Here is an 18,533-nt window from a genome sequence, read left to right as displayed (position 1 = left end):
AGTCGAACATATCCTCACTCCCTTTTTTCCATAAAGTAATAAAAAGCTCTCAAAAATATTTATGTCCTTCAGCTAACCATGAATGCAGCTGGTCTACTTGAGACTAGCCATCTGCGTAGTTAAACCTGCCTCAGTAGCCAACACTGACCACGAAAAGGTCTGGAAAGAATCAGTGAAGTATTGGTTCATCACACCACCCAGGTAACACCAAAACAATCTGCAAGGGAATTGGCTTTATCAGTAAGAGTTGTATTTTTACATAATGAGAGAAGCATAACAGAAGTTATGATACCACAAATTGAACTACAGCCTTAGCACAGGCTACAGCACAAATTTAGGAGGAAGTTCAATGAGCGTGTTGACATTTGAACTCATTGCTGTGGTCCAGAAGTGGTTTTAGTTACCTGGGGGGAAAAATGGCTGTTAAAATGTGGATTCCTCTTTTTTCAGTACTCCCCTAGCATGACAATGAGTGTGTGATCCATTAACAAGTCTCACCATGAAGACCACAGTGAGTTGGCCCTCTTCAGAGAGCTACTGCAGAAGAAAATTATTCGTCCCAGTATACAGTTTAACAAAAGGATCTCAGACACAATCAGACCCACCATTTTTTTTTTCTACCATCATCTCCCCCGTTTTGTCAAGACAGTGGGTCCCAAACATGATTGAGACAACTGTAAAGAGTGGCGTAACAGAACTGCCCAAGATGGAACTGCAAACAATTATCTGTGTATGTACATGTGTGGGTTAATGTATATGTATGTGTGTGTGATATAGAAATACACACATACATATATAGACCTGCAGGACATTGTAAAATATTATCACATGACATCTTAAGTAGAAATGAGAAGTAGGGACTTCTATTCCTTCTTTTTTTTTTCCCACGTTTACATTTTAATTATTAAAATTTGCTTTCCCTCTCCCCTCCTGAACTGTTGTATGTTGCATATATCACTGCTTTATAAGTTATTTTTTAAGGTGAACTCAAATGATAAATTCTTCTGATTTTGTAAATGTCTGCCATTATGGATAGGAATAAAATTGCTTATAAGAGCTTTCATTAACTTGTGTTTGATACCAGTTACCCTGTGAATCACAAACTGTACTGTCTCAAGAAATAGAAGAAAGCTCATCTTAATTTTTTGGAGAAATTTAATAATTTTCACCTAGTTTGGTGATTTTTTTTTAATACTTTGCCTTTAAAAAAAAGAAGCACTGAAGGTTATTTTTCTTCTTTAATTGAAGCCTAATATCTGCAATATCTATTTTAAATGGAAGCCTGAATTTGATACAAGCTTCTCAGTTTATATAGAGTACTATAAGGTTACTGTAAGTGAGCTCCAATTGCTATAGAATCTAGCAATAAAGTGTCAGGGCTGCTTCTTGCCCTCGGAAATGAGTTTTCTATTTAGCATGATCTTCCATAGGGGTGGTAGTTAGTGGAAATACAGTAGAGTCCTTATCACAGAAACCTTTTCTAAGAATTTACTACTATGTTTCCCATTTTCAGTGATTCTCAACTGAATTGTAACAATCCATGGTCCTAATTATAAACAGTATTTCCCAAGCCCATTCAGAAAATCAGGTCACCCTGCTACTTGGGTGTGTATTTTTCACCACGTCTACCAGAATTAATTCCCCCAAAACTTTCCAGTAAGCAGTCTTTCTTTTTTTTTGAGCCAAAATGATGGAGTAAACTTTTTATGACTACTAGCCTTGTGAGGGTCTTACCTTTTGCCATGAACAGAAGAGGAACAAAGGTCTGGGCCATTTTATAAGGAGATCAGCCTATTAGACATGAAAGCTGGGGACAGAATGGAGAAAAGGCATATGATTTTAAAGGAAATGCTTCTGGAAGCAATCCCATGTCTCTTCAGGCAAAGCTCTAAAACCAAGATTATGATACACTTAGTTCCTAATGACTTCCAGCTCCCCCAAGAAAAGAAAAGTTTTCAGTGTGTAGTGATGAAAAGGTTGATGATCAGCAATGGGGGCACGAAGTGGTTGAACAAAAATTCATGCTACAGACAAAAAGCAAAGTCCTCTCCTTGGACTTTGCATGTACAAGAGCCACTTACGTAGGAGGAGCAGTTCTGAGATGTGGTTATGTCCATGAAGTCTTGCAAGGGGATTTTTTTCATGAACTTGCGATAAAGAAGTATATGTAATGGGCTGATTGTGATGGTAGCTGCACATAACGGGATGTGTAAGGAATACTAGTTTCCTAACTAGTTTTTATTTACATATATTATATAGATATACACACATATATACACATATATAATATATGAAAATAAAAATAAAAAGGTTTAACACTTTTTACTCTCTTGTTAGGGCTATTCAAAGATTAAATGCTTGGAGGCTTAAAATTATATTCAAATGTCAAAAGATTTTGGTAGCATTACTTTTTAGTAATAATAACTACTTTGATTAGTTGTAAACATAAACTAGATAGTTATTATATGGTTTTGTGGACTTTATTCCCAGTGATTATGAAGGTTACATTCATTTGCTTATCTTTGGAAAACACTTTGTTGCTGTCTCAAAAGATGCTAGAAGCCCCTATTGTTGATTTGAGTTACAAAACCACAAAAGCAGGTCTAATTTCCTAAGACCCTTGCTGTTGCCACTAATACCACTGGTTTCAGTGGCTATGTCCCCAGTGCACCCCAGCTTCTCCCATAAGCATTGCAGACTCCAGCTGTCCTTGCAGCCTGCATTTGACATCTATATTATCCTTGGTAGCCTTCTAAGCAGGACTTCAGGACTCTTTTCTGCCCAGTTTCAGTCAGATGATGTCACTGCTACTGGGCTAAGGTAGCTGGATATGTCTGGACTATGCATCAAGTGCCACACACCAGGTAAGTGTGCCCTGAAGTAAGCTCTCAAACTTTTGAGTGCATCTGGGGTCTGCTGGAGCTAGAACTTCTTACTCTGGCAAAATTAAGCAGAATCGGGGCTTCATATTAATCAGAGACTAAATTTTAATTTTTTTTTTTCTTTCTGAATTTGGCATTATCTGCAATAGCTGAGCTTACAGGTGCCTGTTAAGGATGAAAGTCTGACCATTAAATTAAACCTGTGCAAAGAAACCCCTTAAATGGAAGTGCCAACACATATTGAATATCATCATCAAAACATGTTATCCTAATTTACATACAAGAGCGTAGCATCCTTTCAGGCACATAGTTTTTCTTCTGTATTTCTTTCGAACTCCCTTCTATACAATTTTTCTTGCTGCCAGCATATCTTTGTTTTGCTTTTCCATTTCTTTTCCAAAACATTTATATCATTAAGCATTGTTGCATTGATCCTCAGCATTAATCTTGGTAAATATATTCCTGGCTTCAGAATGAACAGGATCAAGCCCTGCTTCTCATAGCCTGTCATTCTGTGCCCTGATATTGCAAGTTACTAGGTATGTCCAGTACTTCTCATACCTATCTAGTCCCACAGACTGGTGGAATAAAAGACGTGCAAGCTTGCAAAATTTTAGATTTGGAAGATCTGCTTGAATGCTCACTGCATATCTTATTGTTACAATTCTAATCAGATATAGGGAAACCTTATCATCTTGCTTTCTGTAGGGAATGCTTACATCCCTATGCTTATGTACATGAGTGAAGTTACTTACACATGCATTGGTAAGATCAGGTGATACTAACCATACATAGGTTCTGCAGCTGAACCATTAGAAAACGATCTTGTGTGCTAATACTCAACTTTAAGATTATAAGTATCCCTTTGGGGTTTTTTAAAATATGCATAGAGCTTTTTGCTTGTTCATTTGTTTTCTTTCTTTTGCTTATAAACCCTTGTAGGATTTTCATCATATCTAGAGTATTAATGTGGAAAGAAAGACTATTTCCAAGCATTGACTTTTTACTTCCGCTTAAGTTCCTATTGCACTAGATACCAGTGTGTAATGTAACTGCTGTTTATATCTGTCCTTATTCAACAGCATTACTGATAATGTCAGAACTTGTTCCGCTCTGGGAGGAATTTTATTTTAAGTGGTGCAGGATAGTTTTTCCACACTGGGTTTTTAGATAGAGGTCTCTCTTTAATATAGAAATAAATAGATCATGATTCTGTAAATGGGTCTTTCAGGCAAGGTTGAAGTAAGGCTTTTTAAAAACAGAAGTGATGAAATCTTAGAGTAGCAAAAATAGGGAGTAATGGATCTTTCATACTAAGAATTCTGGCAAATATTCTGGCCTTGTAGAAATCAGCTGAAATTGGGATTCACTTATGAATTTCACAGTGAAACCAGTATTTTACCTGCTGCATAAACCTATGAAAAAGAGTATTCATACCCAGATTTTATCTCCATGTCTAAGTCTTGTATAAGTAAGAACAGGGTTTAAGGCAAGGAGGAAGCTGTGTGAATCACATGTAAAGCATGTGGCCTGACATGTGCATTAAAAACATACCTAGATATTTGCATGTATGGGTTGCATTATTTTCTTAATTGCTTGAGCATGAGGAAGAACTGCAGTTGCACTCCGTGTTCCCCCCTTCCACTGTAGAGTGAGTTTGATGCATGTAAAAAAAAAGGGCAATGACCTTGAGTCAAGTCTTTGACACACCGTATGCTGCCCAGTGACATAAATGTGCCTCAGCTTGACTGGGAGGCATCTCAGAGTGACAGTCGTCAAATCAGAGGGTCATCAGTCAGCCTGTGGCTGAGGCCACATTTGCCATTTTTTATTTGGAAGCCTTCTGGTTGCAGAGCCCAGACCACCAATGGGTCACGTATTCAGAGACAGTAATAACTTTCAGATTTACCAGCCTACTCCCCTTAATATAGGATTAAATGCCCCATGTCCCAGGACATCCAGCTGTTGCTTTCCCTTGCAATGGGAATATGCAACAAGAAATGCATAGGCTAATTATTTATTTTAAATAATTAAAATTAGGAAGAAGTTAATAGAATCTTGTTTCTTTATGGATAGCAATTCATGTGTCAGAAGGACAGCTTCTTGAACTGACTAAAAATCATTTGAATTTTCCCCTGTTCTGTGGCTAGCAAATGAAATACTGCATATAAAGATGATTTGGAATTAGATGGGTAATTTAATGAGGGACCAGCTGTTACAATATTCAGTGTTGAGCATTTTATTCTTGTTTTCCTTTTACCAGTCAAAACGAATTTTCAGCTGATACATGTTCCACCAAATTCTATTTCTCAGATCAGTTAATTATTTTTAAGTGTTACCTCCTGTTCCTAGTCAGCTCTGATTCTTTGTTGTTGTTGTGGTTGCTAAATATGGACTGGATTCTTCAAGATTTGACCCTACAGATTTGCATTTGGAGAATGTAAAATAGATCTTAACGATGTAAAAAGAAGATCAGTACAGGTAAATTTATTTTTCTTTAATTCACTGTAAGTGATGATATAACCATGGCTCCTGTCCCAAACGCGCTTGGGTTTGGTTGGGCCCTAAGGATGAGAATCCTGACAAAGCACATCTTTCAAATAAACCCCAAAAAACTCTTTCAACAGTGACAGCTCATTTCTCTTCAAACTGATCACACTAAAGATCTAATTCAGGATTTAATGATACGAAACAACTATGAAAATTCAGTAGACTCAGAGATAAATGAGTTAGATTTAAATTTTAGTGTGTGCAGGTTCCTCTGCTTTCCAGACATTGCTGGCTCAGTCCTATAAGATGCTGCTCATGCCAGTTGTCCTTCTCAAACTTTGATGAAACCATTCACATAAGGTCATGGTTTTGGTAGGATTTCACCTGATCTGGGTGAAATGTATGATTTATCTGAGGTGCAACATTATTTAGCAGATATATAAACTGAGTAAATAGAGCAAAATACAGAGGGTCTGAAGAAATTACCAAAATGATGTTTCAACCTGAAAAACAATGAAAAAGTCCTTATCTAAAATACTGCTTTGAGTTCATGCATGCAAATTGTCTGCCAGTGCTGTTATCTTGGAAATAAATTACAGTAACAAATTTAGAGAAAATAAATGGATCACCTACTCAGCACATTAAAACTCTGATCCTGCAAACACATTCAGATTTGTTTGAAATACAGCCTGCAGATAGTTAATTTTAAACAGATTTAAGAATAAAGTAGTATCCTTCAGGAAAGTGGGACTGCTAAAACCATGCTCAAGCGTGGACAGTGTAGAAGCTCAAATTAAGTCTTCCCTAAACAGACATTATTTTAAAGATTTTACCAATGCAGGAGCATTTTATGTATCTAGTACTGATATGCTGAGCAGATTTGGCTTTCTTCTGTTTCTTATTTTATTAGAGCATTGTTCACTACTATATGAGCTATTTTTCTGAACTTGTCCTTCTGTCTTGTTTTCAGTTGTGCAGCCATAGTTCCCTCAACACAGCTAACAGCTTTGCAACTTTAGTCCAAACTTCTGTTTGGTCACTGTTCTTCATTTAAGCTTAAAAAATGTAAGAAAGCCTCTCATGTAATGGGAAAACTTGCCATAAAAATGTATAAAGGTTTTCTTGGGTACATGTTTTCACATTAATAAAATGCAATTTTCAGTTATAATTTGAAATGGTGACTTTCTAGCCACTCTTTAATTTCAATGTGGAAAAGAAACTGAGAAAACAAATCACCTTTTTTTAAATTTATTTGAATTCAGCATCATAAGTATTTGCTGAAAGGCATGGTTTTGGGGAAATCAGATCAAAACAAGATTTACTACCTAGTTGCTATGAATAATACTGCTGGACTTTATGTTGAAAGCTCCTTCCACATCCCCAAAAGTGGATTGCCTAACATCTGATAGGTATGACTTTGTAAGAGCCTAATTCACAAATGGTCATTTCATTTGTCTATTCCCTGTTTTCACTGTATCTCACGGATGATTCAGGGTGCCCCTTAGCTGTGCAGGGTTCTGTGGTTGTATCTCTCAGAAGAGTAACCGAGTGGTCAAGCAGGCTTGTTCACAGGGTCTGGTAATTAAGGACTGGATAATATATCCACCAGGTGTGCACTCAGAAACAAGGTATTCGTACACTACCTCGCTGTTCTCTTGAGAACTTGTACAATTCTTCTTGCATAGGTCTGGGGATCCCTTAAGTTTTTATAATGCCGAGGCAAGAAGCTTAATTTTGCTAGGAGAAAATTCTGGCAGTTTAGCACCAGTTTTCATAGGGAATCAGCACAAAACATGGGGATTTTGAAAGGCGATGCATTTTCTGAATACCCTGGGTGTACTAGGAAATAGACCATACAATTTAGAAGTTTGGTCTGTTAGAGAGATATATACAGTTCCTCAGATTAGGAGGGAATTATAACAATAACCATGACCAAAGCTATGTTTGTCCCTATAGAGTGAATCATCAGTAACTGCTTTTGATATGAAGATTTATTGCTATGGAACAACTGCTCCGATCCTTGAGGAGCCCAATTATTAGCTGGATGAACTGGATATTTGTAGGCTTTATTTCTGTTGTTTAAGCGTAATGTTTTCCTCTCTCTCATTTGGATTTTCCCATTAAATGTACCATGCCAGATCTTTGCACAAAAATAAGAACGATTTGCCCAATAAACATACAGAAAGTTGTTCACATCTGTAACTAGAGCCCTACCATAAAAAGTTTATTTCATTAGAGACATTGGGCGTAACAACAGATAAGGAGTGGCAGAGCAATATCCTGAGAGCTCTTCCTGTTTGAGATTAGGAAAGTTAGCATCTCACAGACTCACACGTTAGACAAGATGATTTCTAACAATGACATAAAATAGCTTGAAAAAAGCTGATATTTGCCATGCAGACTGGAGGAAAATAAAATCCAAGTAGAGGATGTTTAATTGAGGTAGAAATTTAGAAAGCTATAATTTACTAGGAGAGTTTGAAAAGCATGTTACTGATAACAAGCTTGTTAGCAGCAAAACTGGTAGCTAGGATTTAGTAGCTGCTCTCTTTTTTAATGCAGAGGTGCATCCTGCAGAGGGGTTGGGTTTCTTGATCTAGGCAGGTCGTGGACCAGGGACTGCGATATCCATGGGCCACACTATTTGTTACAGATGAGCAAAGTGCAGGTGCCCTTCCAGTGGATGTCAAAGTCCATCTCTGCCAGGAGCACAGAGCATGTCCAACAGTTTAGCAGAAAAGAAAAGCAGTGCTTGCTGAATTGCCATCTAAAAACATGACATTGAAAAGCAGGTGTAGGCTGTTCCCAGGTCTATTCTCATTTTTCTGTTTAACTCCTAGTTTTGATTTGATTTACATTTACATTAATGGTTAAGGAAGAGAATAAAAGTTCCTAAACTAGGGCTGAAATACAGACATGGAAGAGTGGCATGAGTAAAGTGGAAGCTGGAGCTTTCTGTTAGCTGAGAATCAAGTAAATATTTTTTTTTAGGACAAAAAGCATCCATACAACAAACATTTTTAGCCTTGTAGTGGCTATTTGAGAGATGTGAATCAAAATTCTGTATATGCTTAGAGACCAATTTTGAGGGCTCCTTTTTTGTGGCAAGTATCCCCTTGCAAAAATGTTGCAGTGCATCTATTTTGTGCATGTTTGCCTAAAACCACAAAAACAAATAAATTTTTGTAATGGATTGCTGTACACGCATCTGGCAAACACTTGTTTCTGGTGGGGAGAGGAGGAAGATTTGATAGCTGGTGGGTTAGCACATTTATGTGAATTACTTAAAGCATTGGTAAACTATTGTCAACTTTGTTCACATTGCACAAGATACTCGTGTAGTCTACTGCTGGCATTATAACCTCAGTGATCCATGCATATTCTGTAAATTCCTGTAGGTTTTGTGTAAGAAGCCTTTTCACCATTGCTTGCTATGTAAATTCCTGTTTTGAAGCAAGAGGTGGCTTTTGATTGTACAGCCATGTGTATTATATACAACAGTACTTGTTCTGTCCTCAAAACTTGCTGTTCACGTATAGTTAAAGCTTTGTTAAGCACGCTTAGTGGTTTCAGAATTTATTTTAAACAGCAGATATATAAGCCATTTACAGGAATATTAAATGTAACTTAAGAGAATTCAACCCAGTTCATATCCTTTTTGAGAGCTTGGGGTTGGATTTTCGCAGACAACAGGCAGCTGCGGGTTAGCATGTTTCGTGGCTCCGCGCCGGGTATGCAGTGTATGCTTTCCAGCTGCAGGTTCCTGCAAGCCTGAGAGGTCAGACCCTGCGCAGGGAACTGCGCGGGCGGGAAAGTCTCTCCTCTTGCTGTCCCTCGGCAAAGGCAAGATACAGAACCGCGGCAGGCTGTTGCAGAGAGACCCACCAGCCTACAGGCTTCCTTGCACTAAGTAAGTGAGCAAAGACATACTAGCTTTTCCTCTGGTGTCTCTTTATTTTTTTCCAAAAACTTCTGCATCGGTGCCAGGACAGAAACCCATCTCTAGGGGTATGCAGAGGGTAAAGCACTGCCTCCATATTGTGTCCTCATCCCCAGCTACGACAGGCTCTATGTGAGGCAATGTTTTAAGAATTTAATTATTTGTCTGTTTATCAAGACAGAAAAATAATCTGAATTCTTGAACTCTGGATTCTTTTTTTATTAGTATTTTATGATGTACAACAAAGACCTAAAAACGTTTATGTGTTCTTTGCTGGTTTCTGACATCAGAAATTCAAATCCTGTCTAGACTGAAAGACAATGATGGGAAAAGTGAAAAAGCTGGGGAAGTTGAAGGGGATTCTTACTTGGATTATTCCAAGTTCTGTGTTTTATTTGTTTTTATTGATAGTTTAAATGACGAGATTAATCTTTTGAATAAAGGCAGTCTTTGTTAGTGACTTTGCACCTTCACCCTTTCACATGAGACTTTGAGTACTTGCAATAAATGTTCCTCACAATTCCAAGCCACTCTGTAGATAAATTCCCTATATTTCTAAGGTAAAAAAAAAAATTTAAAAAAAAAAAAAAAGTTTCTACATATTACTTCAGCCCTTTACAGAGAACAACAGGGTAATACCAACCCCATATTCCCAAGTATTTGCAGGTCACATTTAAACAATTAGGCTGGTGTATTTTAGACAAAGAACGACTTTGACCATCATAAATGATCCTAGTGTTCAAACTGCACTCTTTGGAAGTAAAGAAAACCTCAGCAATTTTCCAAACCAGCAAGAATTAAATTTGTCAAGATAAATATTAATGTAGAAAATACATGCACAACTTGATACTGCCTCTGACCTTAAGCATTAATATTGGTAACATTGGGGATCTCACAAAACTTTTATATTTCAGAGCAGCTGTATTTCTCCTCAGTGTGTGCTTCATTTTCATTATCGACAGCTACCGCAAGGAGCCAATCCATGCCATAGTGAAAGAGGTCAAGGGCACGGCGATCAAAATTCCCACAGCATCATAAATATGCAGATGTGTGTGCGTGTTGTGTTAGGATGAGTAACCACTCCAACTGCAAACTTCTCCAGACCTTGTGTGTACCTTTCAAAAGCAGCCTCTGGGATGGTTTCAGAAGGGCAGTAGTCTGTGTTGATGAGAGGTCCAACATGCTGCCCGACAGTGATCGCTTTCCAAATGGTTTAGGGTCTTGCTTTGGGGAATCTTAACTATCCCAGCTGCAGCCCTTGGACGGAGTTGTACCATGGATACATCTTTACTTGAGCCCCTTCGGCTGTGTCAGAAAACAGACCTGCCCCTGAAGGCTTCCCTTCTTTCAAAATCCTTTTTGAAATATAGAGCTGTTTTCCACAGCTGTTGAAGTGCTGAGAGGTTTGGTGGTGTTAGTTCTGTTGTACCGAAATACAACCCTGTGTGCATTTTTATATTGAGAGAGCCTTCCCTCAGAGAGTGCCTCTGACAGTCAGTGTAGCACAGCTCCGGGAATCCAGTGTTCAGAGAAGCCGCCTTGTCTAAGGACCAAACGAGGGAAACAAGGTCATAAAATCAAGCCTCACTGTTTTATCTTTAAAAAGCTCCTTGCAAGACTGGGGAGCTGCGAAGACATGGATTGCGTGTGTCACTATCCACAAAGTGTATCTGGATGGGAGCCTCAGACAAGGCTATTACAGACTGTATTTTCTAATGATAATACTGTACCACCACATCAGACTTGTTTCTGCTCCACACTGTGGCCTGATTAATTGTACCCTAATTTTAGTTGCCTAAAAATTACCAGCCTAGGTAAGTCAGAGGAGGGAGAGAAGAAGGGATGCCTCTGGAAGATTGTATTATGGCATCAATTGCCCTGTCCACCGAGGAATCCTGCATGCTTTTAAAGGCCTACAATTAGGTGGAATGAATCCAAGGCTTTATAATGAGCTTCACATCCCTGTACACAAAAGTGTATTTATTTGAGCCTGGTAATGGGCAAGAATAATGCAGCTCCTAGGAACCTGAATCTGATTGGCTTCCAGATGAGTTTCTGAATCCTTCAATCTCAAACATGAGATTTCTGCCCCATAGTTATTTTCTTTGTCTTTAATTCCTTTTTTATAAATAGATGTAATTTGAACTGACTTGTTTGAACATTTCTAGAAGGTTTACACCTGCCTAGAAGTCCTCACCTTTATTTGTTAAGTGGGGTCTCTTACTCTTTGCCTGCACTGATTCATTCCTTGAAAGCAACACATGAAGAAACCATTGCCTAGATCAATCAACACCAGCAATAGCATATGATGCTTTTAAATTCAGCTGTGAGGTTGTAACTAAAATATTAATGTTCGTACTTTCTAGGGATGGCTAAAGATTCCTTTCCTGAGGGCTTTAAGGAATAAATCTAGGAGCTCCTAATTTAGGATTGTGAGAATACAGGTCGTAATGGCAGTTTATGGGGATTTTTTTTTTTTTTAACTTGTGGTAAACTTATATGATTTCACATGCTGGTTTGGAGATGAGGAAGGTATCCAGTTTCAGACAGACCAGATCTTTGCAGACAGTGTTACTGTGGATTAGCAAAGCCCATTTATAGCAGGTTCCACCTCAGGCTTGCACCATACACCTACCTTATTCGAGTTCAACTTGATATCTTTCTTCATTAACTGCTGGTACGAAATCTTAACAGCAGTTGTACCAATTCTTGTTGCGAGCTGAGGAACAGCTTAAGTTTAAAAATGCGAATGTTGTAACTTGCACCTTTTCACCTTCATGAAGTGTCCGCATTCTCACAGCTGGGCCTGAGACAGCAGCTGCCTCCAAAGTTGCCGTATAACTTCATCACACAAAAGTGGGTGTAATTTTTTTGTGAGTTTAACAGGAGCGGTATTGATACAGTTGCTTTATTTCCCAAGTTGTGAGTCATTTGGTGTTGAAAATTATATGCATCTTGTGTAGCTATGAATAGAAAAAATGAGAATTGTTTTTTATGATATGCTAGTACAATCCCTGCTCTGCTGCTCAGTATTTTGAGTGCCAAACTTAACCAAAATGTTATCTTCACAGATTATCTTAGCCTCATCTCTGCATGAAAATGGGTATGAATTTCCAGTTACTGTTTCTGGGTTCCCAGTGAATTCTGGGCCAAAGGTGAAACAGCTGCAGTGGGAAAGATTGCTGTGGCAGCCACTTACTGACAACTTTTCAGATGCATAAAGCCATCCTGTCTGTTGTCTGACACTCTTCCAGTTTTCTCAGTGGATCACCAAGTTCTTGAATATCTTGATGGGCATTGTCAGCCAATGGAGGAAAGGTAGACAAGCTCACCACCCAGGAAGGGTAGAAACGTAGCGAGTAATGAGCTATCTTCTCCAGCAATCGTTTATTTTTAGTGCTTAACTTTCAATTAACATTTGTATCTTCAGTTATTATTTTACCATTCAGTATCTTGAGGTGGTATGAGCAAAATATATGAATATATATAATTTACAAGAAATATAGGCTTGTATCGTGCCTTTGTAATTCTCTTCAGCTTCAGTATCTATAAGCTACAAGCAGACAAACTTCTTCCCTCTTTTGGGGTGTTCTTTACTACATAGTAGCTGATGGCTTCATTAATACTGGCTATTTGAGTCTTCTGGGGCTAACGTTTATGTTTTCCCAGGTGAAAATGCCATAGTATTCTCACCAGACATAAGCACAATGACATACCACGGTAGTGCATGGCATTGGTTAGCTTCTCTCTACGCGTGCTTGCATGTTGGAAATTTAGAAATGCTGCTGTATAAATTGCTACATTGTTTATCCAATACAGGTGCTTTTCTGCATCCCTTTTTTGCTCCGAACTCCCATTAACTTGAAAGTTAATGATGGCTTGAAAGGGGGTTTTGGAAGCACAAAGGATGCAGGGAGCAACTCTTCAGTAGTTTACAGGCTGCTGTAAATTAATGTCTTCTCAGCAAAGAAATGTAGCATTTTAGCAGTAACTTCCTAGTGAAAACACTGAGCGTGCTTATCACTTGAGATTTTAAGGAAAAAAAGTGTCAGACTGTGTAATTGTATCTCATCTAACTTTGACAGTTTACCAGTAATATTCAATGAGGTATGAAACTCGGTTTTATCTACATGTTCATGATATACCAACCAATGCAGAACTGAAAGGTGAACAGTCATGTTTTAGTATGGCGGCTACACAAGAAATCACAGTTTTCAAGAGGTTCTGTTTTGATTTTGTTTCTTTATCTCTATTACATTTTCACCACGGGAGTATTTTTCTATATAGTCACATGAGGCTTCCTTTCACCAACCAAAATAGTCTGTAGCCTTCTGCACTGTGAAAGGCAAGCCCCGTGGAGAAACATGGGCTTTGCGCTTGCCCAGCAAATTAGCAGAAATTTCATCCAAGCCATAAAAGCCTCTTATGTTAATCTGTGTTTATGTAATTAAAGCAATCAGGGATAGGAGCTTCAGGAATAACGAGGTCTCTCTATCCTCTGTTTTACTCTCTCTCTGTACTTCATAGGGATTTAAGAGTTCTTTTTTCAAGGCTCAGCTGTGTCTCTTTAAGCCAGTGCAGTCTAAGCATCATGTGAGATTCAGTTTATGGGGATAGCATTGGAGCGTGAAAGATTTACTTTTGGTAGCAAGGAGTAACACATGTCCCTGTGGACATGTGCACTTGCAAACAAGTCTGATACCGAGCATAAAAAAAATCAAGATGGTACCAGTACATCAGACTCTGTACTACAGTGGGGTTTTTAGCTTTTGTCATTTGTATTTTATTTTGTGGGAGAGGAGTTGGGGGATCTCAGATCACATGGGGAATTTTAGAAGTATATCACTCAACAATCATTTTATAAAGTCGTAACTTCAAAATGCACTATGATTTATTACAAAAGTATATTTTCTTCTGTTTGCCGACATGGTTGTTCCATTTTGTGATAAGTTAAACTCAGCAGTTAATTTGTTGCACTGCCTAGCTGCATGAATTCATCCAGTGTACATATGTACCTGTGCAGCATTACTTTGGGTTTTGTATTTGAATTTGCAGTATTGATTATTATTTTTGTATTTTACTTTGCCTCTGTTATTGGAATTGTAGTAAACATAATTTATACATATGATTTTACAACTGTTTTGCAACTGAAAAGTCTTCTTTAAATTGTAAAGTTTTATTGATGGATACTCATTAAAATGGTATAAGAATTATATTAACAATTGTTTTGTGTTTTGATGCTCTCTGTACATAAATATATGTCTATTTATCTGTTTAATGGTGCTTGTGTCTTGCAATTTTGGATACATTTTAGAATAAAGTTTCATTTTACAAGAAGTAGTTGTATTTTCACAAGCTGTGTCAAAAAAAAAAACCCTTTTTTTCCATTAATAACTAGGGTTATGAAAGAAACATATGAATCTCTAAAACATTTATAACTTCAGGCAGTAATACATTTGTTTCAAGAATATACAGGTACACAGTCTACAAATATGCACAGCTATATATTGTAGCTTATTTACTGCAGTAACTGACATCTGTATTTAAAACGTTACCATAAAGATATATTTTGGAGGTGTGTCCTACAGCTGCTGACTCTGTTGGTAAGAAAAGATTTGTGAAGGTGTTAGCGATGTCACGATTATCATATTAGTCTGTTATTTTCCAAGGAACACAAAAGCTCTCCAGGTGTGCATACATCTGTTTAAATACAGAACGAATTTTCGTAGAAACCCAGAAACCAGTTCTAGATTACAGGCTTCTGTGGAATTTTGGTTCTTAATCGGACCGCCTTTGCTACCCCCTTGTGCATACCATTTCTCAGAATAAATTCTAACTTGGATGAAATGCAGGTCTGGAGCAGTTATGCTATTAACTGAGTGGGCTGCTAGCTGTCTATGTGCTGCATGACTGAATAGTACTTCTTGCTCACTTTACTTTACAGAAGATTTATTCACATCTAATACTGAGCTCATCTTTGATTAATCAAAGTGCCTTACCTCTTCTGGCACAATTCCTCTACAGGCATTGCACTGTGTCTTGTTCTTCACAGCACTCTTGAGATATGCTGTTGTGCTGCCCAAAGCTTTTTAAGTTACGTTGCTTCAATTACAAGCATGTTATTAGGAGAGGATAACCTAACATCCATTCTGTTTTTTTCTTTGTAAATGTATTTAAAACAGTACTACACCTGTTGATGTTTTCACTATTTCAGTTCAGGAGGAGAAGCCTCAAGCCATTAAGTGTGAATCATTTATTGACAAAAACTTTTTAAAACTGCATTAGCAAGCAACAGTTCTGAAGGGAAGTCAATTTCTTAGTCGGTTAACCAAACTTTTAAGTTGAGCTCTCTCTAATTCACCACCAGTTCTCATTTCAAAAGAACAGTTTCACCAAAGATGGTGACTGAGTAATGTGTGGGTTTGGATGTAAGGCATCCTCCATCTGCCTTTGACCATTTGTTTCTCTATCCGCCGTGGGCATCGATAAAGATAAATGTGGCGGTTCACAAAGGTGCTTCCCAGAGCCTGCCTTAGCCATGTAGTGCTGGCCCAGTTGCCTTCATCTGGTGGTGATGCCAGAGGTGCTGGTATAGGCTACTATGCCACGAAAGGTACTTTTTAACTGGGAAACCATTGAAAAGTATAGATCTCCTCTGTGAACTAGGGGCAGTAATTTAATTTCACTAATTTTTCAGCTGTGAAGGAACAAGACTGACCTTGCAGGTATTTTCTGAGGACAAATACACTGAAAGCTGTAAAATAGTTACTCCAGTGGAGACTGTGTAAAAAGGTAAAGGAGTATAAGGGACGGCAGAGAAACAAGTCACTGAAGCCAATTGGAAGACAGGCATTGCAGTCTGTTACCTCAGCAGACAGGGTCCAAGAAAAGGAGCTGCAGGGCAGGAGAAATGCAGCTTATGAAAGCAGAGGCTCATTTGGGAAAAGGGCATTTTAGGCTGTGAGTTGCCTCACCTCACTCTCCAGGTGTCTCTGCCAAGCATCCACAGCAGTGGAAGCCAGGTGCATTGCTCATTTGGATCCTGGGTGGCCATTCCTGTTCTGCAAGGGCAGCTCCTACTTCCAAAGGACATATTTTGAATTACATCCTTCCATTAGAAATCAAGACGTATGTACAGGTCTGAAATGTGTTCTTCAAATACCAGCTTTCCCTTACCCCGACAGAAAGCCAAGAAGTTACCTTTTCTGTTTCTCTAAAACTCCTCCATACAGGCTAAGACAAGTCCTCTGACCACTCGCCCCAAGAATGTGCTCCTCCACATACTTCAGAAAGTGTTAGATGTGAGCAGATTTAGATTTTACTTTTACCTCGCTGTGATACTAACAGCTTTCTAGCTCCTAATCTCACAGCAGACAACAGATATATTATGGGCCAAACACCTGATCACTGGGACTGTGTTAAGCAGAGGTGAAAGCTACCTGTGAAAGAACAACAAATAAATATTATCTTAGAGAAAGCCTGGTCAATGAATGTGACAAGGTAAACCTGAAAACAAATTTACAAATTACTGGCTTAGGTGGGCAAAACACAAGTTAATTTTTTTTAAATAGAAAAATGTTCAGTTCTGTTTAAAGACTCTTCCTTCTGACATCCAGGATCCACAGTGTGAGAAGTTGATGCTTGAGTTTTCGTCATCTGGATTGAGCAGATGAGGAAGAAGAAAATACCGGCTGCATACTATTTACAAACCCTGTTCAGGGAGCAAGACCGAGCTATGCCACTGCCACTTACAAGAGAGTCTCTTTCTTTCTTTCACAGAATGCAGTCAAAGAAGGAAAGAGAAATAAGTGCAAACTTTTTTTCTGAAGCAACAGAATAGAAATAAATCTAGGGAATAGCACAGCATGCTGATTTTCAGAGTGTCGTGGTTTAACCCCAGCCCCCAACTAAGCACCACACAGCCGCTCGCTCCCCCCTTGGTGGGATGGGGGAGAGAATCAGAAGGATAAAAATGAGAAAACTCGTGGGCCGAGACAAAGATAGTCCAATAGGTAAAGCAAAAGCCGCGTGCACAAGCAAAGCAAAGCAAGGAATTTATCCACTGCTCCCATCGGCAGGCAGGTGTTCCGCCATCCCCAGGAAAGCAGGGCTCCATCACGCATAACGGTCACTTGGGAAGACAAACGCCATCACTCCAAACGTCCCCCCCTTCCTTCTTCTTCCCCCAGTTTATATACTGAGCATGACCTCATACAGTATGGAATAGCCCTTTGGCCGGTCTGGGTCAGCTGTCCTGGCTGTGCCCCCTCCCAGCTTCTTGTGCACCTGGCAGAGCAGGGGAAGCTGAAAAGTCATTGACTGGTGTAAACTCTACTCAGCAAGAACCAAAATATCAGTGTGTTATCAACATTATTCTCATCCTAAATCCAAAACACAGCACTATACCAGCTACTAGGAAGAAAAAATCAACTCTATCCCGGCTGAAACCAGGACAAGAGCCAATATCCTCTGGAATGTAACTAGTGTGATGGTACAGCCATCCTGTTGCTTGCTAAAAGAGTATGTGACAAATAAACAGAAATCTTGCTGTAGTGCAATGATAGTAACAGACCATGTGGGAAGAAAATCCCTACTGCACTGAGAAACTCTATCTTGGTGAGGCAGGTTGGTTAAATTTCAAATTTTCCTGGCTGTTACGGGTTAAAGCTGGATCTTTAACAATGTTTAAATGAACAAGCATTCATGGTATAAATTCATTTATGTATGTTTTTAATAAACATGGGAAGCCTGTCATTGGAATAGTGGGTAACAAGTTGTAGCTGGATGATAAAGAGGAAAGGCTGTAAGGAAAGACTACAGAAAACAGGCTTGCTGCTCTGTTGAAAACCATGCTATTTACAATATCCAAGGGAGGGGGTGGGAATAGCAGAGAGTCAAATACAAGCTTTGCAGTCTTTACTTAAAGAGCATTTACAGGTTACACACTCTGCTACGTCGAAGCAACACATCTGCTCCACGGACCAGCCCTGCCATAACATCTGACAAGCCCAGCCTGTCAGCATCTCCAAACTGCCCTCTTCACGTGGCTGAGCCTTCAGTAGTAATAATGCTGTATCCATGGCAATAGTCAAACATTGACCTTCCTGACCCATTTGAAAGCAATTGCTCCACTCTTCCTCAGCAGTGCTTATATTTAAATAGTTTGCAAGACCAATATCCTGCGGTACCTTACCAGCCGTGTGAGGAGGAGGAGGTTAAGA

The 18,533-nt window shown here is 38.8% G+C and overlaps 1 protein-coding gene across 12 annotated transcripts in view; it reads left to right on the top strand.

Annotated features, from left to right (window-relative positions):
- Nucleotides 1-14,527, top strand: part of SSBP2 (single stranded DNA binding protein 2) — a 201,352-nt gene extending 186,825 nt beyond the window's left edge. For all 12 annotated transcript variants that reach the window (XM_087761478.1, XM_087761479.1, XM_087761485.1 and 9 more), the window contains one exon: nt 451-14,527. In XM_087761478.1, the coding sequence (XP_087617604.1) occupies nt 451-480 (30 nt within the window). In that variant the 3' untranslated portion in view covers nt 481-14,527. The remainder of the gene's footprint in view (nt 1-450) is intronic.
- Nucleotides 14,528-18,533: the final 4,006 nt, after the last annotated feature.

This window comes from Nipponia nippon, unplaced genomic scaffold, assembly GCF_047370975.1.
Source record: "Nipponia nippon isolate SJK-2023a ecotype South Korea unplaced genomic scaffold, ASM4737097v1 scaffold_24, whole genome shotgun sequence".
Classification (NCBI taxonomy): domain Eukaryota; kingdom Metazoa; phylum Chordata; class Aves; order Pelecaniformes; family Threskiornithidae; genus Nipponia; species Nipponia nippon.
Note: the sequence above shows the minus strand (reverse complement) of the source record. Positions and strands in the feature narration are given on the sequence as shown.